This window comes from Amblyomma maculatum, chromosome 6 (genome assembly GCF_055883805.1).
Source record: "Amblyomma maculatum isolate TAMU_Amacu chromosome 6, ASM5588380v1, whole genome shotgun sequence".
NCBI classification, from domain to species: domain Eukaryota; kingdom Metazoa; phylum Arthropoda; class Arachnida; order Ixodida; family Ixodidae; genus Amblyomma; species Amblyomma maculatum.
The window spans coordinates 23,589,433-23,611,219 of NC_139349.1; the positions used below are offsets into that span (position 1 = coordinate 23,589,433).

The following is a 21,787-nucleotide window of genomic DNA, read 5'->3' on the forward strand; positions in this document are numbered from 1 at the left end:
AATCTCTACAAACACCTCTAAAAGAGACATTCGAGACTTTTAGTTTAGCGCTACCGCTTACCGCTATCACCTACCGCTACCGCGCGAGCGTCAGTACGCATGCGCAGATCACCTCGGGGGCGACAGATGGCGCCACGTTACTGTCAAATTTCGGCGGACGCCGCACGCGGCGACTAATCAGCGAGTGCTATGCTGACAGTGCGTGGTAGCGGTAGACGGCAGCGGTAAACTAAAACTCTCTATTATAGAGACTTTTAGTCTACCACGCCGCTTACCGTGGCCGTCTACGGCTACCGAGCCCCCTCAGCCCTGCACGCGCTGATTGGTCCCTGTGTGTAAAGTCCGCCGGAATTTGACAGGAACGTGATGCCATCTGTCGCTCTCGGGGTGATCTGCGCATGCGTACTGACGTTCGCGCGGTAGCTGTAGTCGATAGCGGTAAGCGGTAGCGCTAAACTAAAAGTCTCTATTGTTGGGTGAACTAAGGTTGCAGAAACCATGTCTTTTATCATTACACACCTTAAGGTGCCACGAGAAAATAGGCAGATAGGGGAGTGAAGAATAAAAAGATAACTGTGTGATTTAAGGGGGATGATTCCGGAGTTTCTTCGGCCAACTCGTGTTCTCTTTCGCGCACTGATGTTGCAAAGCACGTAAGCTTCTTGAACATTGAACGTCCTTCGGAACATAGCAACTGCTGCTGAGAATTCATCCCGCATGCTCGCGCTAAGCATCTCAGCCTCCCAACTACTATGCCATAAGGAATAATTGCATAAATTATTGCGAAATTTTTGTTTCAGTAATTAAATTACTGCTGTGTAATTACCGCAATTTAATCACTATATAAATACTCTCAGTTAAATTACCTCTCAGTGCTTCATGGCTTATTGAATGATGAAAATCAATGCTTAATCGAAAGTAATGCCTGTAATGTAAGAAATTCCGCAAAATCAGTCGTTTTCATCTAGCAAGCAGAACAGCTGTTCAGAATTGCCCATGATGATTTTTTTTTAAGAGATGAGACGGACAGTGTGAAACTCGTTTGCGTAGAAATGATGTAACCTGGTGATCAGAACTTGATTTAATGTGTGTCTATTTTTGGGCATCAAGTCTTTCTCTTATTTGTATTACATTTCTGAAACAATTGCAATGACTGCCATTTCTTTGTGCGGACAGTAGTTTGTGATTGATTGGTATTACATGTGTGAGATTTCTAGAAATTTAATGTTATTATTATACGTTTACGTGCAAGTGCATTTTTTGTATGGCATTGAAGAGCAATCATTTAAATCTAGTTTCATTAAGTCTATGGCACATTTTTAAGGAAATCATTCACATAAATTTTCAAAATTGCCTCTGACTGTATATATTAGATATTATTAAATATTGACTTATTATTAGATAGTGCTAATTGCTTCTTCGCAGTCAGAGCAGGAGCGGGTAGATAATTCTTGAACATCTGTGTGTTACATTTAACAACGCAATTGGTCCGCTGCCACAATAAATTGTGATTTATGACTTCGTTGGTCTGTTTGAAACTAGAAATAGTGTACTTTTGTGCGAGTAGTCTGAAAGTGATTATTTCAGCTTTCCTTTGCGACTTTCGTTTGTGCGTCTGTTCAAAATGAACTTAGTCACGTTGGGACTGTTTGCCTACATTTCTTGGCAATAAAGTTTTAACCCCTAGCTATATTCACTAGCATTATCTCGTTTGCAGTTTCCTTTGCAATTATTTTTCTGTTTCAGTTTGTTTATTTTGCCGTAATAATTATAGCATTGCATATTTCTGTTGCTCTTTGACCCTTACTTTTTGGCCTTGTGGCCCGCTTTTGTATGAACCTGTCAAGGCTTACAGCACCTCTGAATAAATATACGAAATTACGACGCTTCAAAGCAGCGAAACGGACATTGGGAACCTTGCGAGATAAGTTGAACGAGCTCCTGAAAAGAAAAGCGGCAGGACGCATCGGCATCTAAAGCAACTGTAGCGACCCGTTTTTCGAGCTGGGCTCCGGGCTGAACAAAAGGATGTGGTGCCCAGAGCGCAGGTTATTCTGCGTGCTGGGGCAACACCCCCTAGACTAAGAGAAGGCCAGCGCAAGTCCCCCTTTCCACTAGTCCTACGTCACGACAGTGAGATCTGGGGTTAGATCGGCGGCGCCGAGCACAAGCGTATACGCAAGCAAGGCGATCTGGGACAACTCGGCCTGAGTGTGCGTGTTTTCTGTTTGCTGTGTTCCTAATCTGTGCTGCACAGGAGCTTGCGAGCAAGGTATCTGCAATGTCTGGGTGTTGTGCTCTAAACAGCCTGTCTAACTATGCCAATGGATCCAAAGCGCAAATGTTCATGTTTCCGTCGGATTCGACTCAAAATGCAGCGTGTACGAAGGCTGTGCCGTGGAAAAACTTATTACCGATGAAGTGCACTGTGGTAAGAAAGCGTTCTTGTTTGCTTCCTAATGCTCGTGCTGCTATTCACCACTGTCTGATTTAGCACAGTGTATTAAAGTGTAGGTGTGCCCATATCGAGCACACACTTTGGACAGCACAGCTACTAATAATCGAGTACCATTCGCCCTGTTTTGAGTGCGAAACAAAATTGTTTTGCAACCTAAATTATTTTCTTATGGAAACAATTTTATTTCGCTAGTGGCCACGTGATCGTAGCTGCCGTAGTAAATGTCTGGTTTAAATTGGTTCAAAGCCGAGTTAGCTGCTCGCTGCATTAATATACTCATGGCAATGCTCCTACCAGCTTAATCAGCTTTTTTATAATCACGGTACAGCTTTGTGACCAGCACTTCAGTGAAAGCGACCTCGTATTCACGAAAAGCCAAGGTCACCGTTCTGAGTAATATCTCTGCCTACCATTCTTAGCTTTATCTATCCATCTAACAATAAATCTGCTCTCAGATGAATTTTGTGCCTGCCGTAATGTTTATTCAAGTAACTCTGAATGAAGGTGAAAATTTTCTCACTTCATTTCTGCCATTGAAATAAATGCCAGGTGGATTGGTAAAACTTCTCACATACATCAAAAGGCTGGTAATATTAGATAGCACAAGTAACACAAGGATAACCCTCTTCATCGCTAGCACTAAAAATTTCAAGACGTAGCTCCAGAGCAGCGTTAAATAAAAAAAAAAAAAACGCAACCGCACAGGGTGAAGCCGACTTTCAGTATGATCTCACTACGATGACGTCACATAAGCTTGCACAGGCCTTGTAGTAGTCTAGGTGTTGTTGGCTGGAGTCGTCGCTTCGACCAGATACCGCCTCGCTGTTGATAGCCATGTCCGCGCAATTGCCATAAGCGTTGTAGCGGCAACGATAGCGATCACTACTGCAATCCTAGAGCATGCTGTCGCCGCCGCCTCGTCTTGTTCAGGCGCCGGCACAAGCCGCACGGATGGTCCAACACAAAGGCAGCGATGGAGGTCGAGAGGGCTGATGCTCGCGTTAAAAAGTTAAGTAGCTAAGGATGGAGCCTCAAATACAAGATCGGGTACCACTCATAAGCCGCCCTAGAATGCATTAAGCCTTTTGCAACACGTTTTATTATCATCAACATCATCATCATCATCATCATAATCAGCCTGACTATACCCACTGCAGGGCTAAGGCCTCTCCCATGTTTATCCACTTAACCCGGTTCTGTGCTAGCTGCGTCCACTTGACCCCCGCGAACTTCATCTCATCCGCCCACCTAACTTTCTGCCGCCCCCTGCTACGCTTTCCTTCCCTTGGAATCCAGTTTGTTACCCTAAGCGACCATCGGCTATCCTCTCTTCGCGTTTTATGCGTATATCTGAATTTAACGACGAGATACACCGCAATTTATTGAAGAAGAAACATTAATAAATACTCAAATATGGGGCATCAACACTTTGTAATTAAAAATAATTATAAAAGATTTTGGAGCAAATTGCAGTAAACAGTTTGCCGCTTCAGTTTCTTTGCCATAATTATCTTCTCCGTATAGCTGCAGATTTAAAGTTCCTATTTGGTTTTTGTTTTTAAATTTGTTCATGTAGAGTAAGGGTCACCTTTCTAACTAAATTTTTTGCCGTAATCTGATTCCCCCCCCCCCCCCCCTCACACACATACAAACACACATTGCAGCACTTGCTATTCGTCGTTAAATTTGGTTAGTATGTTTACTGCCGTCCTACTGTTAAAATTCAAACAAAACTACTCAGTGAGCAGAGTATGAGAAAGCGAAGAATGAGTATAGTACACCTCACGAAGGCTCCTGCCTTCTTTTCAGACTGATAAATGTGGCTATTTGGGTGCCTGTGCAAGGTTTATGAACTCCCTTACTACTACGTAGAAGTTATAGCATGCGAGCTGTATCCAGCACCTTTAAGTGGCCGGTTTAGAGAGAGATGTTGAGACGCAGAGACCTATTCGAAAGTTCTAAAATAAATTTCACGTTTTGCCTCCAGTACAATATTGCAAAGTCTTAATTGGACTCTGATGCTCCCAACTCTTATTTGTTTAGGTTTCATTTTCTGTGTTATATATAGGTATTATCTTATATGTGGGTGACACATCTGTCGCCGTCGTATCATTGAGCACACTAAAGTACATCCACCAAAATGCACTGCCGGGCAAAATCCCCTACGCACCCATTTCGAGATGTCTTACCGATCACGTGTAGCACCACAGATGTGATCTCAGTGCGCGCCCGGCGGTAGTCCACGCGACAGCGGTACGCTCCAGCGTCCTCGGCTTTGACAGGAGAAACTTGAAGCATCGCTGGCTGGCGGCTTGCGTTGAAGCTAAGGCGGGATGCCAAATCCTCCTCTCCCGGAAAATGTCGCGCCCCCTGGAGGAGACCGCCCCAGCGGGCGTCCACCGTGTAAACAGGTGTAGTAGAGTTGTCCCTGTACCACAGGACGAGTGCCACGTGGCGATCCCCATCGCTCGAGAGTGTTATGTGGCACGGCAGACAAGCATCGCCACCCGCAACAGCCGTCACCTCGACAGATGGCTCTGCGCCGTCCCCACCTGTACGAAGAGGAGGGAAACCTCAGAAAAGTTTATTTTGTTTAAGATGTTTAACAACCTAGAGCGGCACGGACTGTGAGGGGTGCCGTAGCCGAAATGCTGAGCATTAGTTTATACCACCTGCGGTCCCTTAACGTGCACTGCAATTACACTGTGTTTCGCCTCGGTCGAAAAGCGAGTCTTCCGACCAGGAGCGAGCCATCGCATTCGGGCTCAACAGCTGAAAGCTAGTAGACACAGGGGGCAAGGATAGATAGGACGAATGAAGAACGGCCTACTCCTATCTTTGTACTTTGCTATATACCGGGTGTCCCAGCTAACTGGAACCAGAGGTTAAAAAATAAAATATTTGGGAAGGCCAGGGAAACGAGTTGCATACAACTGTCAGCCCTCTTGCGCTCTACAGGCAGGTTTTGTTTTTAAATTATATATTTATTTTTAATTTTAGTTTGATTAATACTGATTTTAGATAGTAATGTTATTTGCAAAGTTGGAGAACACCTTCTGAAACCCCCCTTCCATTATTTTCGATAAAGACAGGCTCATGCGTACCGTTTTTTTTTCCAGACGAACTTATCAATGCTAGCAAACACTTACCATCTTATTTCGCTTAAGACTACCTCTACTGGAGTAGAAATGGCCGCAATTAGTGTTGCTGTAAAGTATATTTCTGAAAAAGATCCTCAAAAAATGGGCTGCGTTATTCGATTAAAAATCTTCACTAAAATATCTTCAATCGGTTCTGAGCCATGGCGACCATGAGCAACTTGTAGCGTAGGTTCGACATCTGCACCACCAGCCATTGCAAGAGGGTCACGAAATAATCTACCAGTGGATACCAGGCCATACTGAAGGCAACAACTTAGCTGACGATGCTGCTCGATCGGCTCACCATACAACCGACATTGTCGAGATACCATTGACAAGAGCCGATGAGCAAGTCACCTTCGACTGATTTCCCGAAACATGACTAGTCAATCATGCATGTCTAAGCATGGAGGGTGGACGTCCCGCTCGCACCACTTTGATCAGTTAATTAAACTGCAGGTACCATTCGGCCTCTCCCGCTGTGATGCTACACTGTTGTGTCGCCCGTGGCTGGGAGTGGTGTTTACAAACGCATATTATCACCTTATTGGCATGGGAGACTCTCCAACGTGTGAGCAGTGGGGGTGTGTTGAAACTATTGCGCACGTACTTTATGACCGCCCTCAGTTTGAGCGTGAGCGTGCTTTCCTGGCTGCTACACTACGCCGCTTGGACTCTCGCGCTCTTACTGAAGGAAAGCTTCTGGGCCCTTGGATGACTCCTACATCACAAAGGAAATCGGTGAAGGCACTACTTAAGTTTTTAAAGAACTTGGGGTTGAGTTCAAGACTTTAACTGCACGCTCTTTACCCCCTTTCTCTATAGCTATCTAGAAATGTTATAGACTCCTTCCCTTTGCGTTCTTTCTTTGCTTTTTCTACATTTTTTCCCCTCCCCAGGTGCAGGGTAGCCTACTGGGCATCACCTGGTTAACCTCCTTGCAATTCTGTTCTATTTTCTCTCTCTCTCTAAGCTCGGGTTACCATCAGGGCAAAGTTTTTCGGTAGAGCAACAGAGCGTCTCGCACGGCTCGCAGGAAGACAGTTCACCGGTAGAGCTAGGCAAAATTCCGCTACGTCAGGAATGCGAGACAGAGCAAAGTTTTACATTGCTTTCGGTACCTCGGTAAGCTCTGGCTCTCCGGAGGCTGTCGCCCCCCTCAACAGCCATGTTGCGCCAGTTCCAAGGACTCGCATTTTAAACTAAACTTCCCAGATTGGCCAGTATCCTTACTCGGGGCCCTCAGAGAAAAGAGAAGATCGGACGAGCTCCACTGTTTTCCACTGCATCTTCAACATGGCACTACGCAAAACAACCAAAGCTACTCCTTGCTGACGCTCCATGTAGCCAGTCTAGTGCCCGACTTAGCAGTAACGAAGCTTCGACAACCAGTCTATTTTCAATCCTAGCCCTCCTCAGAGATTCAAGCCGAGCTGTCGGAGTCGTCGCCTCTCTGGCCACGATTTCGGCCTCACCCTTCGTCATTGCACTAATTTATGCGAAACATAACTATCCCTCAGTGCGCCGCAGTTGCGCATTGAAAAGTGCTGGATTATGTAAACCATTATTCCTTCCTCTTCCACTCCCCGTGCAATCTGCCATTTTGCTGCCCAATAGAAGATGATGTGCCAGCAAATGCATCACGTTCTTATCTAGCCGACCCTAGCCTTTGACCCCAGTCGATTCGTACTTCATCCCCTTAATTACCTCATTACATCTGCATTACATCATAGACAGGCCAAAGGTGCATGCTGTTAAAACTCTCTAATAATGCCTATTATTATTATTATTATTATTATTATTATTATTATTATTATTATTATTATTATTATTATTATTATTATTATTATTATTATTATTATTATTATTATTATTATTATTCCACAATTGAGCTTCTTTCCTAACGGCACCTTGACTTTCGCCCACGCAATCTCGGACATCCTGTTTCTGGCTCGTATCCTTTATCGTGCCGTGGCCTTCCTTTGACCAACGCACTTAAGCTTCGACAGACCGACAGAAGACTGACCATGTCACGGGGAACGCTCACCCGAATAATCAAAGTTGGCCTTTCGATCGAACTTTCTAATGCTTGTGGGGCTCCTGCACTGTGAGGGTAGCCCTGCAGAACATTGCGCGATATTAGGATGGCTCCCGACGGCAATGAAGTTGGCGCTGTTGGACGCTACGCGAGGTACGCAGATAGACGCATCAATTCTGTACTCAAAACTGTCAGGCTTGGTTATACGCTCGCCGTATAGCTCTGGCACACTAATTATTTTTTACCCTTCGTGGTGGCTCTGTAGCCTTGGCTTTCAGCTGCTCATATCGAGCTAACCTGCTCGATCCTGGCCGCAGCGGCGTTATTTCGAGAAAGGAGAAACAAAGAAACTTTCGTGTGGGCTATACGATGTCAGAGCCCTTAAAAAGCACCATTATGAATTCCCTGACTACGGCGTCCTTAATAGCCTGAATCTCTTCATGACGTTAGTCCGGAACGTACCGCTTCACGCAACCAACAAAATACAGCATAAGTCACAAAAATTATTTTATTTACTTTTTTTTTTGCACCACCCGGGTGCATGAAGACTATAAATTAAGTACAAAACGTTTTCCGTCTCCTCTGCTGGCTATATAGATTTATTAATCATACGTAATCATGTACTACAGCTAACAATCCCTCTCGAAGGGGAGGGTGTAAGTCTATAACTGGCTAATTGCACTACGTTTTATTTTAAGTACGTACCATTCTATGAGCTATAAACTTGACGGTGTTTTCAGAATGATACAAGTTAAGTTGTGAGAAGATCTGAATGAAAGAGTCAGTTTCAGTGTGACACATCAGTCTATGAAGCTACATGCGCTATGAGGCATAGTAGCCTTTCAATGCAAGGGAAATCCAAAGAGCCCGATGTACTTTGGGTGGATGTCAAGATACACAAATTGGCTAAACTTAATTCAAAGTCATTCAGTATAGCGGGGTTTTCAGCTGTGGAATCGGATTAATGATGCAATCATCAGTTACTAAAGACTAGTAGAAACTGTTTGTTTAACAGCCCAATTTCATTTGGTGTCAGTCCGCCTGACGAAACTAATGTAAAAGGTGATTATCCAGTCAATACATTCAATAAGAACAGCTCGCATGTTTTGGGGTCAAACCCGCTTTTGAAACATCATTCACACTTCCCCCCACGATTCGACGCGCATGCTATGCTTTGCCGCAAGTGGCAAGCATTGCGTGACGGCAGGCATGCTAAGCCATTTTATCCCTGTTATGAGGTTCAACGCCGAGGTATAAGAAACTTGCCACCTTCACTGGGCTTTGGTTGCGTACTCTGCCAGGTGGTGCCTATGGTCACTTTTGAAAGTAAATGTGAAAGCCCCATGGGACCAAGGGCCCCTAATGATGTAGTTCCCTAATTTATTCTGGCGATTCTTTCAGTGGAATGAATGCAACATCCCCCCCCCCCCCCCCCCCCCCCCCCCCCCCTCAATAAAAACAAGCACAGGGGTCGAGGCGGCGCCTCTGTCCACTTGAAAACATTTCGGTAAGAGGGCTTGTCGAGGATCTCACCTTTCTGCCTTCTTCCAGCCGTGGTCACGCGTGTATTCAAGCTGTGCCTATATTTTGAACTCATCATCTTTGTCCTATCCATATCTCCTCTTTGATGCACCACGTTGCAGTGAGAGTAACTGAGCTATCGGGCGCCTGGTGCAAACGGCACTTTTATTTTAGCTGTGCATGTTGCAGAATAATGCGGCTTGTCGTGTATTTCGTTCGTGTGCGTGAAATGGGCTAAATAAATGCCCTTTTCATATTCAACTTGCACATCAACGTCTGCAAGGCGCCGGAAATGCACCCCTTCATAGGAAACAAATGAAAGGGCTGGTGGCGCAGAGGATATTAAAAATGCTCGTGCCAGAGACGTGTTAGACCACGTTTTTTTCCATGTTACTTTCTCCAACACTTTGCTCAAAGAGACAGGAATGATGAAACTGGTATACGAGTGAAACTTAGGAAGAACTCTAAACCAGTGCGGCTGTGACTAATAGTGGTTGCGTTTCAAACTTGTGAGCTAGTGTTTAATCTACAGCGAATAAAATGGGATTTTGTTTTTGCATTCAAACGAAAAGCTACGCGTAACGCGGAACAGTTACAACGTGCTTACCACATTCGCTGTAGAATTCCATCATAGCGGTTTGAGGCAGTAAAACCGGACACAACGGAGGCCCATTGTGTCCTCACATGCTGAAATATTCCTCAACCAGCGAGATATTGCGAAACTGTAAGTTGTTTTCTATATTTTGTAACCCTCGCGAAAATCAGGAAATATGCGATGTCCGAGCAAGCATGAAGAAAAAAAAAAACCTATGAATAGAGCCTGCGTTCAAGCGTCAGAGATGAGGCCTATTTGCGCGTGGACACGAGTAATGACGAAGTGTTAAGAGCTGAAAAGAAAATATTCTTGCGAAGCATGATTACTCGCATGTGCTGAGTACAAAATCTAATTTAACTTGAAGAAAGTTGCAAGTTATCGCCTGTTTTCGCAGGGTGACGCAGCGCAGCTTTGTGTTAGCTGCGTGCGTTAGTGGAAACACGGAGCCTGGTTGCAGGCTCCTTGTTTTGTCGGACTCAAGAGTATTCTGCCTCAGCCAACTGCTTGAAGTGATTAAGTGGTTGCCTTCGTAATGATGGTATCGAGTTTCAGTTTCTCCATAGTGCACCTTTCTGACGTTCGAATGTGTAGCGACGATGAAAATTTGTTTTGTTGTGTTTTATGGCGCTTAAGCGACTAAGGCTATCATGCGCCACACGCGAGGTGCAATGTTGTTTTTTTTTTTGTACACAAATAATTTATATGCGATTAGCCTGTTTCAGCTCTTTTCGACGACTCTTCATAAATGAAGAATCGTTTCCAATCCGTTGAAAGCAGTACATTCTAAACAAGAGTTACACGATAAATGAGTAGAAAAGCAGCTGCATATTTGTTTCAATCCATGAGGTCACTTTTTCCCACTAAAAAGACGTATGAATAGCTGTTGGCAACAGAGGAAAGACAGATTCCTGCCTCAGAGAAGCTTCATTTGAGGTAATTAGTAGTTGGTTATGTTATTGAAGCTCGTCTGCTTCTCGTCAGGTTTGCGAGACCTAGTGTGACGCAGTCAGTGATTTTGTCGAGGCAGGTGTGATGCGGAGAGACGTCTCCCACGTGTGCGGTGAACCAAATTGCTCGAGCTACTTGTCCGGTGAGCGTTTCAGGTTCTTGATTATTCGGCAGGCTTCCACGGATATTCTCCCCTTGGCGTAGTTGTTTATGACCGTGCGCGAGTCGTTGACTGCAACCCCGCGGTGTTATGACAATTGCGATGGCTAAACGTTCGGCCACTTCGGCGTGTTGGAACTTTACGCTGGCGCAGTGGGCAAGCGTCCCAACAGTACCGACAATCGCGACGCCGTACGTCTATCGTTGTGATACTCGGCAGCATCCGCGAAGCGCACTTCTCTCGCTTTTCAGTAGTCCCGCAGCAGGGCCGTGGTTCTGGCCTGTCCTCTGCCTTGATTATACGTTGGGAGTACGTTTCTCGGAACGTGTGGACTCGGATGCCGTCCGTGACGTTCCGCGGGATAATTTCTTTGTCATCGTGTTGACTGTGATAGCTGATGTCAATTCGATCGAGTATGTGTCGTCCAGCTACGGTGGTCGTCAGTCTTTCTAGTTGCGATATGTGTTGCGTTTCTGTAAGTTCGCCCAGCGTGTTCCGGATTTTTTATTGTAGCAGGAGCTCTTTGCTAGGCGAGTCTGGCAGTCCAAGCGTCATTTTGTACGTCCTGAGTGCAATCACGTCTATTTTGTCCTTCTCCACATTGCACCAATCGTGAAAGGCAGGCACGTAGTTTATGTGGCATACGACGAAGGAGTGCACTAGTCGTATCAGGCTCTCCTCCTCATGTCACTTCTCCTATTGGTGACCCCCTTTAGAAATCTCATCGCATGGCAATATTCTGCATGAGCTTATTGACCGTGTGCTGTTTACGTCGTTGGATTTGATGACCATGCCTAGAACTTTGATTTTTTTTTTCAGGATGGGGATGGTTCCGCCATCATTCGTGTTTAACCTGACTTCTTCATATTCTGTCTTCTGCTTGGATTAATTGAGCGGTCGTCCCTTATGCGTGTGGTGGTACAGCAGGAGCTTTGACTTTTTGGGCGAGCAGCGAAGTAGATTATGTGGTTGAAGTTTTCGACTTTTTCGAGCTTGTGCGGGAGGTCAATCATTAGTAGATTGAAGAGTATTGGCGAAATGACTGTTTATTTTTTTTTCTTGTGCAGTTACCTTTCGCTTTCCTCCAGATTGAAGCTTTGAGGTAACGCAGGAAAAAAAAAATCTTACTGATACTCGATCTGTTTGGAATAGCGCTAAATCTGACGAAGTTTAAAATTTTATGACCAGCGTACCACGAACTGCTCCGATAGCAGCGTAGTGAGTTTACTAATTAGGAATACTGAAAATGAACACTAATCACAGCGGGCAAAAGATAGCGCGAAAGTAGGCCGAAGAATTGTTGTCTTGCTCTTGAAAAACTTGTCAATAAGCTTCAAACCCAAATCAATATATTGCCAATGCGGATCCTTAAGCTCTCTCAACATGCCATCCAGCTTTTGCCTTCACAATATAGTATTTACAAGCAAATTCTAATGAATTCCGGCAAAGCCGTGCGAAGCATACTCGTGTTCTGAAGGAGCGAGAGTAAGGAGAAGGTGGAATACAATTTTCTAAAGAGCTCGAAATATGCCCAGTTTGATGAGTTCTAAGAATATCCCACCAGCAAGCAGCTGGAAGTGAAACAATGTTATTGAAGCAGAAAATAATTAAAACGGTCGCTTTATCGATATTATTTATTCCCCGCTTTCGCTTGCCAAGCTTTCATTACTTGGTGTTCAACTCGTCGTGCTGCACTGCACAAAGCCCCAGTATCGCGTTTCAGTAATATTTTGTCTTCAGACTTGTTGTTTTCTCTATGACTTTACGCTCTCAAATTAGCGCCTGTAAAGCGTGTTATGATTTTATCATCAGCTGCGTGTCGTTAGGATATACTTCTCGGAGAACAGAAAGGAAAGCATGCACGAAGTTTGTGCGAGAAGGGAGGTAAAGAGAGACAACAATTAAATAGAGACGGATTGTTGTCAACAGCAGGAACGGCATGCAGTGAGGCCAACTAAAGAAAGGAGACAGTGAAGCGCCAGTACTGGTGATCGATGGTTTAAGCCATTCGGGCGTGGTTGTACAAAGTTCAGCGGCTCTTGCGGCCACTCACGATCTTTTATGTTGCCAAACCACCGCGAGGAAAAAAATAAGGCAACATTGGGCTTCATAATTTACGGCGGGCACTGACCCGGATAGAGCTGTCGGCGCCATATGGTATTTCTTTTTTTTTTTTTCTCACTGATTTGTAGTCTGCGTGTTGCAGCGTTGCAGAAGCTAAACACGTTTTTAGTAAAAATATTGCCTCAGCGATGACTTTCTACACCAATAGAAAAACGCGATGTACCATCGTCAATATTCTACGTGTTTGCGGCAATTGAGTGATAACTGCGGCTTCACGTATGAACGCGCGATCAATTTGTTTTTAGAAAGATAGGGCGCTAAACTTTACCAAAGCTGTGTAGTAAACGTTGTAATGCGATAATAAATATGAGTATGCTAATTGTGAACACTTTTTAATGCCGTAAAAAAAAAACGCGATTTATTTGATTCAACTTCGTGTCGGAATAGAAGATTTTATCATAGCTTGAAATCAATGAAAAACGCAGCTACGATTACGAAGACAGAAATTGATTCGGTGCATCATGCAGACTGAGCCCTTTCGCGTGATAATAAATATGAGTATGCCAATTTGGAAAACGTTTTAATGCCGCAAGAAAAAAAAAACGTGATTTATTCGATTAAACTTCGTGTCGGGATCGAAGATTTCTTATAGCTTGAAATCAATGAAAAACGCAGCTACGATTACGAAGACAGAAACGGATTCGGTGCATCATGCAGACTGAGCCCTTTCGCGGTGGCTGAGTGGTTAGAGCGATCTGCTGAGCCCAAGGACGCGAGTTCGATCCCAGCCGCGTTGGCCGCGTTTCGACAGAGGCAAAACGCAAAGGGCCACGAGTAAGGTGGGATATTAGTGCATGGTAAATAGCCACAAGTGGTCACAATTAACCCAGAGCCGTCTACTACCATTTTCCCTCATAGCTGATGTCACTTTGCAATAGTAAACCTCATATAACATCATATGCGGTTTAAATTGCACTGAGTGGTACTAAATGCACCACGGAGGGCGATAATTCAGATGTTTTTGGCATGAAATGTCTTTACGCTAAGGGGTATTATTTATTGCTGATATACTTGCAGGTACAGACAGTGAGAGCTTGACAGGAGAGTCTAACACGGGCTCTTTTAGCTGTTGTTTCGCTGTTGTCACAAAAATAATTATCAATATTTCCTTAGCTGTATTAGAAGTCTTAGCCTATGAAACGTGCAGCCTATCAAAGCTCGATAACTGTTGAAAAGGCGGTCTATTTGCACTGTCAGAAAACATTACACATGTCCAGTGTATAAAAATGGTTATTTTAGAATTCCTTGGCACTCGAATTTTAAAAGGGCCGACAACCGAAGCGCGGCTTCTTTTCTTTGAGGGCCACGTGTGACTATTTTGCGAATTTTTGTTTATTTATTTACAAATAAGAGAGGGGTTACAGGTTCTGCAATATCAGTTAAGCATACATATTTTCATCGGCACATTCAACATTAAATTGAGGCAAACGGTTCCACTGATGTGTTGTGAGGGAAAAGTATGAATTCTTGTAAAGTTTGGTCTTGGCGAAATATGTGCCTACTACTTTGGAGTAGCTCAGTCTACTAGATCTCTGGGGTGCCGCAAAAATATAGGTATCACGTGACAAACCTGATTTGTTATACAGAATGTGAAAGAATTTCAACCTAGAGACCTGACGGCGTACTTTAAGGGGTTCTAGCTTAAGCTGACTCAGCATGTTAGAGACCGAAAATGTTGAACGGTAATTCGAAAAAATAAATTTGGCTGAAAGAAGCTGGATGCGGTCTAGTTTGATAATATCCTTATTATATCACAGGTCCCAAACTACCAAAGCATACTCGAGAACTGGTCTGACTAGAGAGCGGTATGCTTGAAGTTTGAGGCCAAGAGTAGCGCCTTTTAATTTTCGGTGAAGAAACCAAAGCTTATTAAATACTTTCGTGGTAATGTTGTCAATATATTTTCATACAGTTTCATTACAGTGGCGTGCATTGCAAATTTTTATGCATTTCGTGCGCTCAGTGGCATGAAAAGGTCCGTATAAAGTCGATCTTTTTAATCAAACAATTCGTAGTGATTATTGAGCGCGTCAAAAGGGTACCATGACCATTTTTGGGCGATCAAGGATGCAAAATGTTCCTTGTGAATACCTGATTCTGTATTTATAATATAGGTTGCCAATACTCTTTTAGGGTTATCTTCTAAAAAAAAGACCGCTCAACTATAAAATATATATATATATATATATATATATATATATATATATATTTTATGGGAGAGACGGGATACCATTTAATTTTTTTCTGTTGTCTATATATATATATATATATATATACGTAGTTGGTTTACAGGAAGGAAAAGGCGCGTTATCTGCTTTTTATTTTGTCAACTTCACTTAAAATTGGTTCACAGGAAGGGAAAGGCGCAGTAACTGTCACACTTGCTCTGTGGACACCCGAACCGCGCCGTAAGGGAAGGGAGGGAGGTGGGAATGAAAGTGGAAAGAGAGAAAGAGGAGCCGTAGTGGAGGGCTACGGAGTAATTTCGACCACCTGGGGATCTTTAACGTGCGCTGACATCGCACAGCACACGGACGCCACTTCGTTTCGCCTCCATCGAAACGCAGCCGCCGCGGTCGGGTTCGAACCCGGGAACTCCGGCACAGTAGTCGGGCGTCTTACCACTGCACCACCCCGGCGGGGCTGTCAACTTCACTTCTTCTTGCATTTTGGAGCTGAATAGCGAAGTCATTGATTGTTTTATTCTTTAACTATAGTGTATTCAAGTCCAGCTCAGAGATCGTCAAGTAGACGACTTACTCACGGAGTACGGTTATTTTCAGGGCTGCTAGCAAAGAAACTTCGTATTAGCTGTAAGTAAACAAGTGATCGGCTGTGGACACGATGCGTGCTGTATTCCAAAGCTGTTTCTTTCGTATGCAAAAGGCAACATTATGCGCTGGCACGCATCAGGGTTCGTCGTAGCGGAAGAGCTTCGCATCGCTGAAGTGCGGGAAGTCGGGCGTGCTCCCAATGTATGCGCATCATGCTGCTCTTCTTACGCCTAGGCTGTCTCGCACCCGGTCGGCTTCATTATGCTGCATGTTCGCGCGGCCAGGCCCCGGCAAACTGCAAGAAGCTGACGGTGCTTTCGGCAGCCTGTTGTACGCAGTTCCAAAGCGCAGCGTGCCTCATGCACTGTACCGTCTTTGGCAGCGTGGTGAGGTCCAAAAAAAAGGAGGAAAACTTTGAATGTCATTCCACCGCACAAAAGCCAGCGGATGGCTCTAGCTTCTCATCGCAAAAAAGCTAGCACACATGTTTTGTACGCTGCTGCGCGGGAATGCACAGCAGAGGTGCTGCGCGGATAATAGATTTTGCTTGGAAACAAAGATTTTGAGGAACGCTCGATAGAGGCCGCGAGGAGAGAGGGGTCACATGTAATATTTCTTTCTACGCGATGGAAGAACACGCGGCCACCAGGAAATCAAGCTTCACGGTTGAGTCCATGCAGAGGAAGGCGGTCGTTGTGTGAGGTTTTTCGTGTTTATATCTTGTCTTTTTTTTTTTTTTTTTTTTGCCTTCCTTTGGAATTTCTCGGAAGGGTTTTCAGTGCTGCTTGTTGCTTCTTTGCGAGCAGGCGTGATATTGAATGAGGCTGAAGACCGCGGATGAGATTTTTTTTTTTTTTATTGTAGTGCCAGTGCTATTCTATTTGCAAAACGACATCGCCTCGCACGCTGTGATTCATTGCGGTCTTTATTAGGACGGGAGGTCGCTGGCACTTGTAATAGCCTGCTCTCGTGCGAATTGCAATAACGCGGGCAGTGAACACATCTCAGGTGAAATAAGTATTGTCACTTGGCTGTGATAATGCCGTGATCACAAAAGAACACAAAGGAGTAGAACTGAAATTAACTCTTTATTGCGCTGGCTTGCGCCCTCAAAATTACTGAACTCGGCGACGGCGACAGCAGAAAACTTTCTCGCTGGTCGTCCAATTAACCGTCAAAGCTCAATTTAGAGGCAGCGCAGAAGCTTCTAGATAGAGTCGCAAATAGAGGCTAGCGCAACCTAGAACATTGCAGAAATATACGCGAGGGGCCAGAATATTCGAGACACATCTATAGGTGCGTCTTTCGCGACGAAGAAACTGATAAAGATGCGTCTCGCGACTACGAGCATGAACAAACAAAGAATACAGAATTGATCTGTGTGGTACAATTACACTGATAAGGTCGCATGTCAGCGGCTGTAACAAATACGAATTTGTATGGTATGCGGCAATATAAAGTAGAATGTTGGACTACTGCTGCCAGACCTGAGTTGAGACAGCACTTTACGCGACCTATGAGGGTTGTGAATGATTCGATTGGCGTGGAATTGTTAATTTCTTTTTCTTTGAAGGATTGAAAGAAGTTACTACAAATTTCCCATCGAATAACACCACTAGTTAAAAATAGTTTCGCCTATGGTTTCCATGTTTCCGGAGACTATTGGCTTTCATCATATGCTTGCGTATGACAGCAGCCGATGTGTAGGTATGCATGTTTCTTCTACACGTTCGCGTTTTCGTCAGCATTCCTGACGTACTTCACTGAAGTTGTATATATATTTTACTTGTCGACACCATTAGCACACTGAGAGCCAGTGGGCTGCTTATAAAATAGCTGATATCATTAAAAGTTGAAACCTGCCTGCGTGCACAAAACGGATGTGTAATAAGATAAAAGTGGGGTTTTTCATATTTTGTGGAACTGAAGTGCACTTTACATACGTCAAAACATGTAGTACATATATAGCACGGTTTTTCAGTGTAGTGAGCTTGTTTGTAAATCATTGCCTTCAATGTAAACTGCGTGCAGAATGAGTACATCGAATCGTTGAGGAAAAACCAATTAACACACACACACACACACACACACACACACACACACACACACACACACACACACACACACACACACACACACACACACACACACACACACACACACACACACACACACACACACACACACACACACACACACACACACACACACACACACACACACACACACACACACACACACACACACACACACACACACACACACACACACACACACACACACACACACACACACACACACACACACACACACACACACACACACACACACACACACACACACACACACACACACACACACACACACACACACACACACACACACACACACACACACACACACACACACACACACACACACACACACACACACACACACACACACACACACACACACACACACACACACACACACACACACACACACACACACACACACACACACACACACACACACACACACACACACACACACACACACACACACACACACACACACACACACACACACACACACACACACACACACACACACACACACACACACACACACACACACACACACACACACACACACACACACACACACACAAAAAAAACAAGAACGGCTGACCATGTCTAGGTCAACACTGCAGTCGGCCTGGTCGTTCTCGTTTTCAGAAATGGGGCGACACAGCTAACAGGGGCATAAATCATAGCTTGCCACTAAAGGAGACAGCGTGTTCATTTCCCTGTTTATCGCTCTAAATCTCTGTGACGAAAAAGGAACACCTAAAATGGAATCGAAGGCTTTGACAGAGAGAAGTTCCTAATTCACCGATGTTCATTCAGGCTTCGTTATTAATTCTATATTTTTCACCTGAATTGTTTATATTTTTATGGCATTTGCCGCTTCAGCTCAATTCATATCGCAATTAAAAAGTCAGAAGGATTGAGACACCCTGGCGAATATCCTTTATGACATACCGCAGAGAGTAAGAAGAAACGAAACAGACCGGCGTAGAAAAACAGCTTAATTGTATAGCTTCCATAAACGATGCCTAATTCAACGAGACGCGCAGTTAAAAAAAAAAGAAACAACAACCAGAAACTTGAAAAGCATAAAAAAGAAGCAATTCAAGAATTATTATTTTGTATTTAAGACCGTTATTAATGCATATAAATACAGAACTTGAGCGGTCAATTGAAGAGCAAAAGTACCTGCGTTGTTTTGAAGTACCGCTAAAGCGCGATACATTAAATTCATTATAAAACAACCAAGGCTCACGCGTGATGCACTAGGGATGTGGGTTTTCCCTCAGCGGGATGCCTTCTAACAGCGTCATGCTACTCTCTATCCATTGCTGAAAATTCAAGCATTCTCTTCCTGCCTGCTCTCTTGTTATATTAAAGAACTATAGACACAAATTTTGGGGCATTTTTTGTCTTGTTTATGAGGCGTAATCCATTCCTGTACATCGATTTGAACGCAGGTTTTCCCTACGGCTCTTAAATAATTTATAATTGAATTTTCTTTTCTCACCAGTATCGGCTTGAGCAGCCGAGGGATGGCTCTGACGTCACAATCAAGCCTTGACTTGCGGCGTGATAAACAGTGACATAATCGCCTTTTCTTCAGTTGTAGTGATTCCTGTTCTTGAGGCAGGCTGACTTTATCATCGTAGTGAATTCAACCGACACAGGAATAATTAGGTTTGGTTCGATTTGTGGGGTTTAAAGTCTCAAACCGACTCAGACTATGAGAGACGGCGTAGTGGAGGGCTCCGGAAATTTTGACCACCTGGGGTTCTTTAACGTGCAGTGACAGCACAGCACACGGGCGCCTTGCTTTTCGCCTGCTTCGAAAAGCAGCCGTCGAGGCCGGGATTCGATCCCGCATCCTTGGAAACAGTAGTCGAGCGCCGTAACCACTGCGCCACCCCGGTGGGGTACAGGAATGAGTATATTGCTTCCTGTACCCAGCCGGGGTGGTGCAGTGGTTACGGCGCTCGACTACTGTTCCCAAGGATGCGGGATCCTCGGCGGTCGCTTTTCTCGTCTTGGTCACGTGAGGGGTGAAATTACAGCAATATAAACAGGAATGATCATATTGTAATTTCACCCCTCACGTGACCTAGACTTTACTTTGACGTAACAGCTATCGATAGGCCTTGAAACCGAAATCGAAACAGGTGAGAGAACAAATTTCATTACTCAGCAGTCGTAAGCGAATATGACGGCGTGATCCGTACACAGTAATGTCTTAGGCATCATTACAAAGGATAAAACATGAACCCAAAAATTAGGCATCTATATTCCTTTAAGGCGACAATATTGCCCCATTAAGCAAAAATATATCTGGCGTTGTTGTTGTGGTTGTTGTTGGCGATGTCGACAAATAGCATCATCCATAAAGATGGCGTCGGTGTACGGCATCCCTAACAGACCTCAGTGTCATACCAAATTTCCCATCTTTGTTATAAACATTTTAGCGCAACTGTTTTTTTTTTTTTGTGGAGTGGTCAGGGTGATAGCCGTGGTTCTGTGCGATGTATGACCTAAAGGTCCCCAGGGGGTTGAAATTACTCCGCAGCCCTACACTACGGCACCTCTTTCTCTCCACTATCACTCCCACCCTCCTCCCTTCCCTTACGGCGCTGATCAGGTGTCCACAGAATAAGTGTGAGAGATATACTACGCCTTTACTTTTTGTAAACAATGATACCATGGCTCTCCCGATTTAGCATGCATCTGCAAGTGGAAATGGAGGCCTGTTTGTGATATGGACCCGAACCAACGACGTATTTACGTCAAACTGCATGTCTTAATCGCTTCAACACGCCATGTGACCTAGGGCCGCGGGATCCGTCAGAGGAGGAAGATAAGTAGATAAGGTGCCGTTACAGAAGCGGGAAGGAAGGAAGAAAAAACTGTATTTAGCTTCATGCTATTTTTCGGCGGTTTTTAGGGTGTATTCAGAGATGCCTCCTTGTTGCATCCCCAGGAGTCTTCTCCGTAGACCTCGTCCACCTGCAACTATATAGTGGTCGGCTGCCATCAGTCCAGGACTGCGCTGACCACTGCCGTCCGTTGAGCTCGCTGTACCAGACCTTGCTGGTCTTCATAGCGGTCGCTGGACAGCAGTCTCCCAATGCTCCGCACTCGGATATTGTATTTTGGGGACCACGTCTATGACTTGACAGGCCCATGTGATGTGTGGGGGTTTTCCGTCGCAACTTGGACATCGGTCCGCATACATCGTAATGTGCATTGTGTTTAGAATGTGTACGAAAAATGAGTAGGATGCCTTTAGAGTAGACGTGAGAGCACGCGCGATATACACCTCATTTGTTTCTACTATAATGCTACTTCTATCACGCCCGCTTCTTTGCCTTATTTCGTAAGCATTAAGTGGCTATGTTTGAAGGAGCTTCTCCCCAGAATTTGTCATCAAGACTGCGGTGAAATGAAGAGAGTTAGAAAACAAAACAAAACAACTGTATGCGAAAGTGGACCAAAGAAACTCGCCAGGGTAATTGTGTGGGCGAAGTGGAGTCTATAGATGAGTAAATATGGCCAAAAAAGTAATTCAGACGACGAAATAGCCTGGCGACGTAATGCCGACGTCCAAATAGACATGACGTCACGCAACCGGATGACGACGTGTGCTTCAACGTAAGAGGGAAAAAGGGCTAATAAATGGTCGAGATCTATCAAAAAGTTATTAATGATTGTCAATTAATTTGTAGCACCCTAAATGTAGCATGTACGCGGACGACATCTATCTCTGCAGGATAAGCCGGGGGGGGGGGGGGGGGGGGGGGGTGATGCGAGCATAGAGAGACGACTGCAGGCAGCGGCAGACACAGTAGTAGACTACGTGGCTAGTGGGGCTTTCGTGCTCGCCGCAGAAATCAGAATTACTAGGCTACAACCCAAAATCGTTGAGGGGCAAGCAAATTGGAGAATTCGATATCAAAGTGGAAGGAA

The 21,787-nt window shown here is 44.6% G+C and overlaps 1 protein-coding gene across 1 annotated transcript in view; it reads right to left on the bottom strand.

Annotated features, from left to right (window-relative positions):
* LOC146185273 (neural cell adhesion molecule 2-like) overlaps positions 1-6,768 on the bottom strand; it is a 35,116-nt gene extending 28,348 nt beyond the window's left edge. Inside the window, exons 1-2 of the mRNA XM_084607787.1 lie at positions 6,720-6,768; positions 4,648-5,010 (exon numbers count right to left, since the gene is read on the bottom strand). Of these exons, the coding sequence (XP_084463913.1) occupies positions 4,648-5,010; positions 6,720-6,768 (412 nt within the window). The remainder of the gene's footprint in view (positions 1-4,647; positions 5,011-6,719) is intronic.
* Between the last annotated feature and the right edge of the window lie 15,019 nt (positions 6,769-21,787).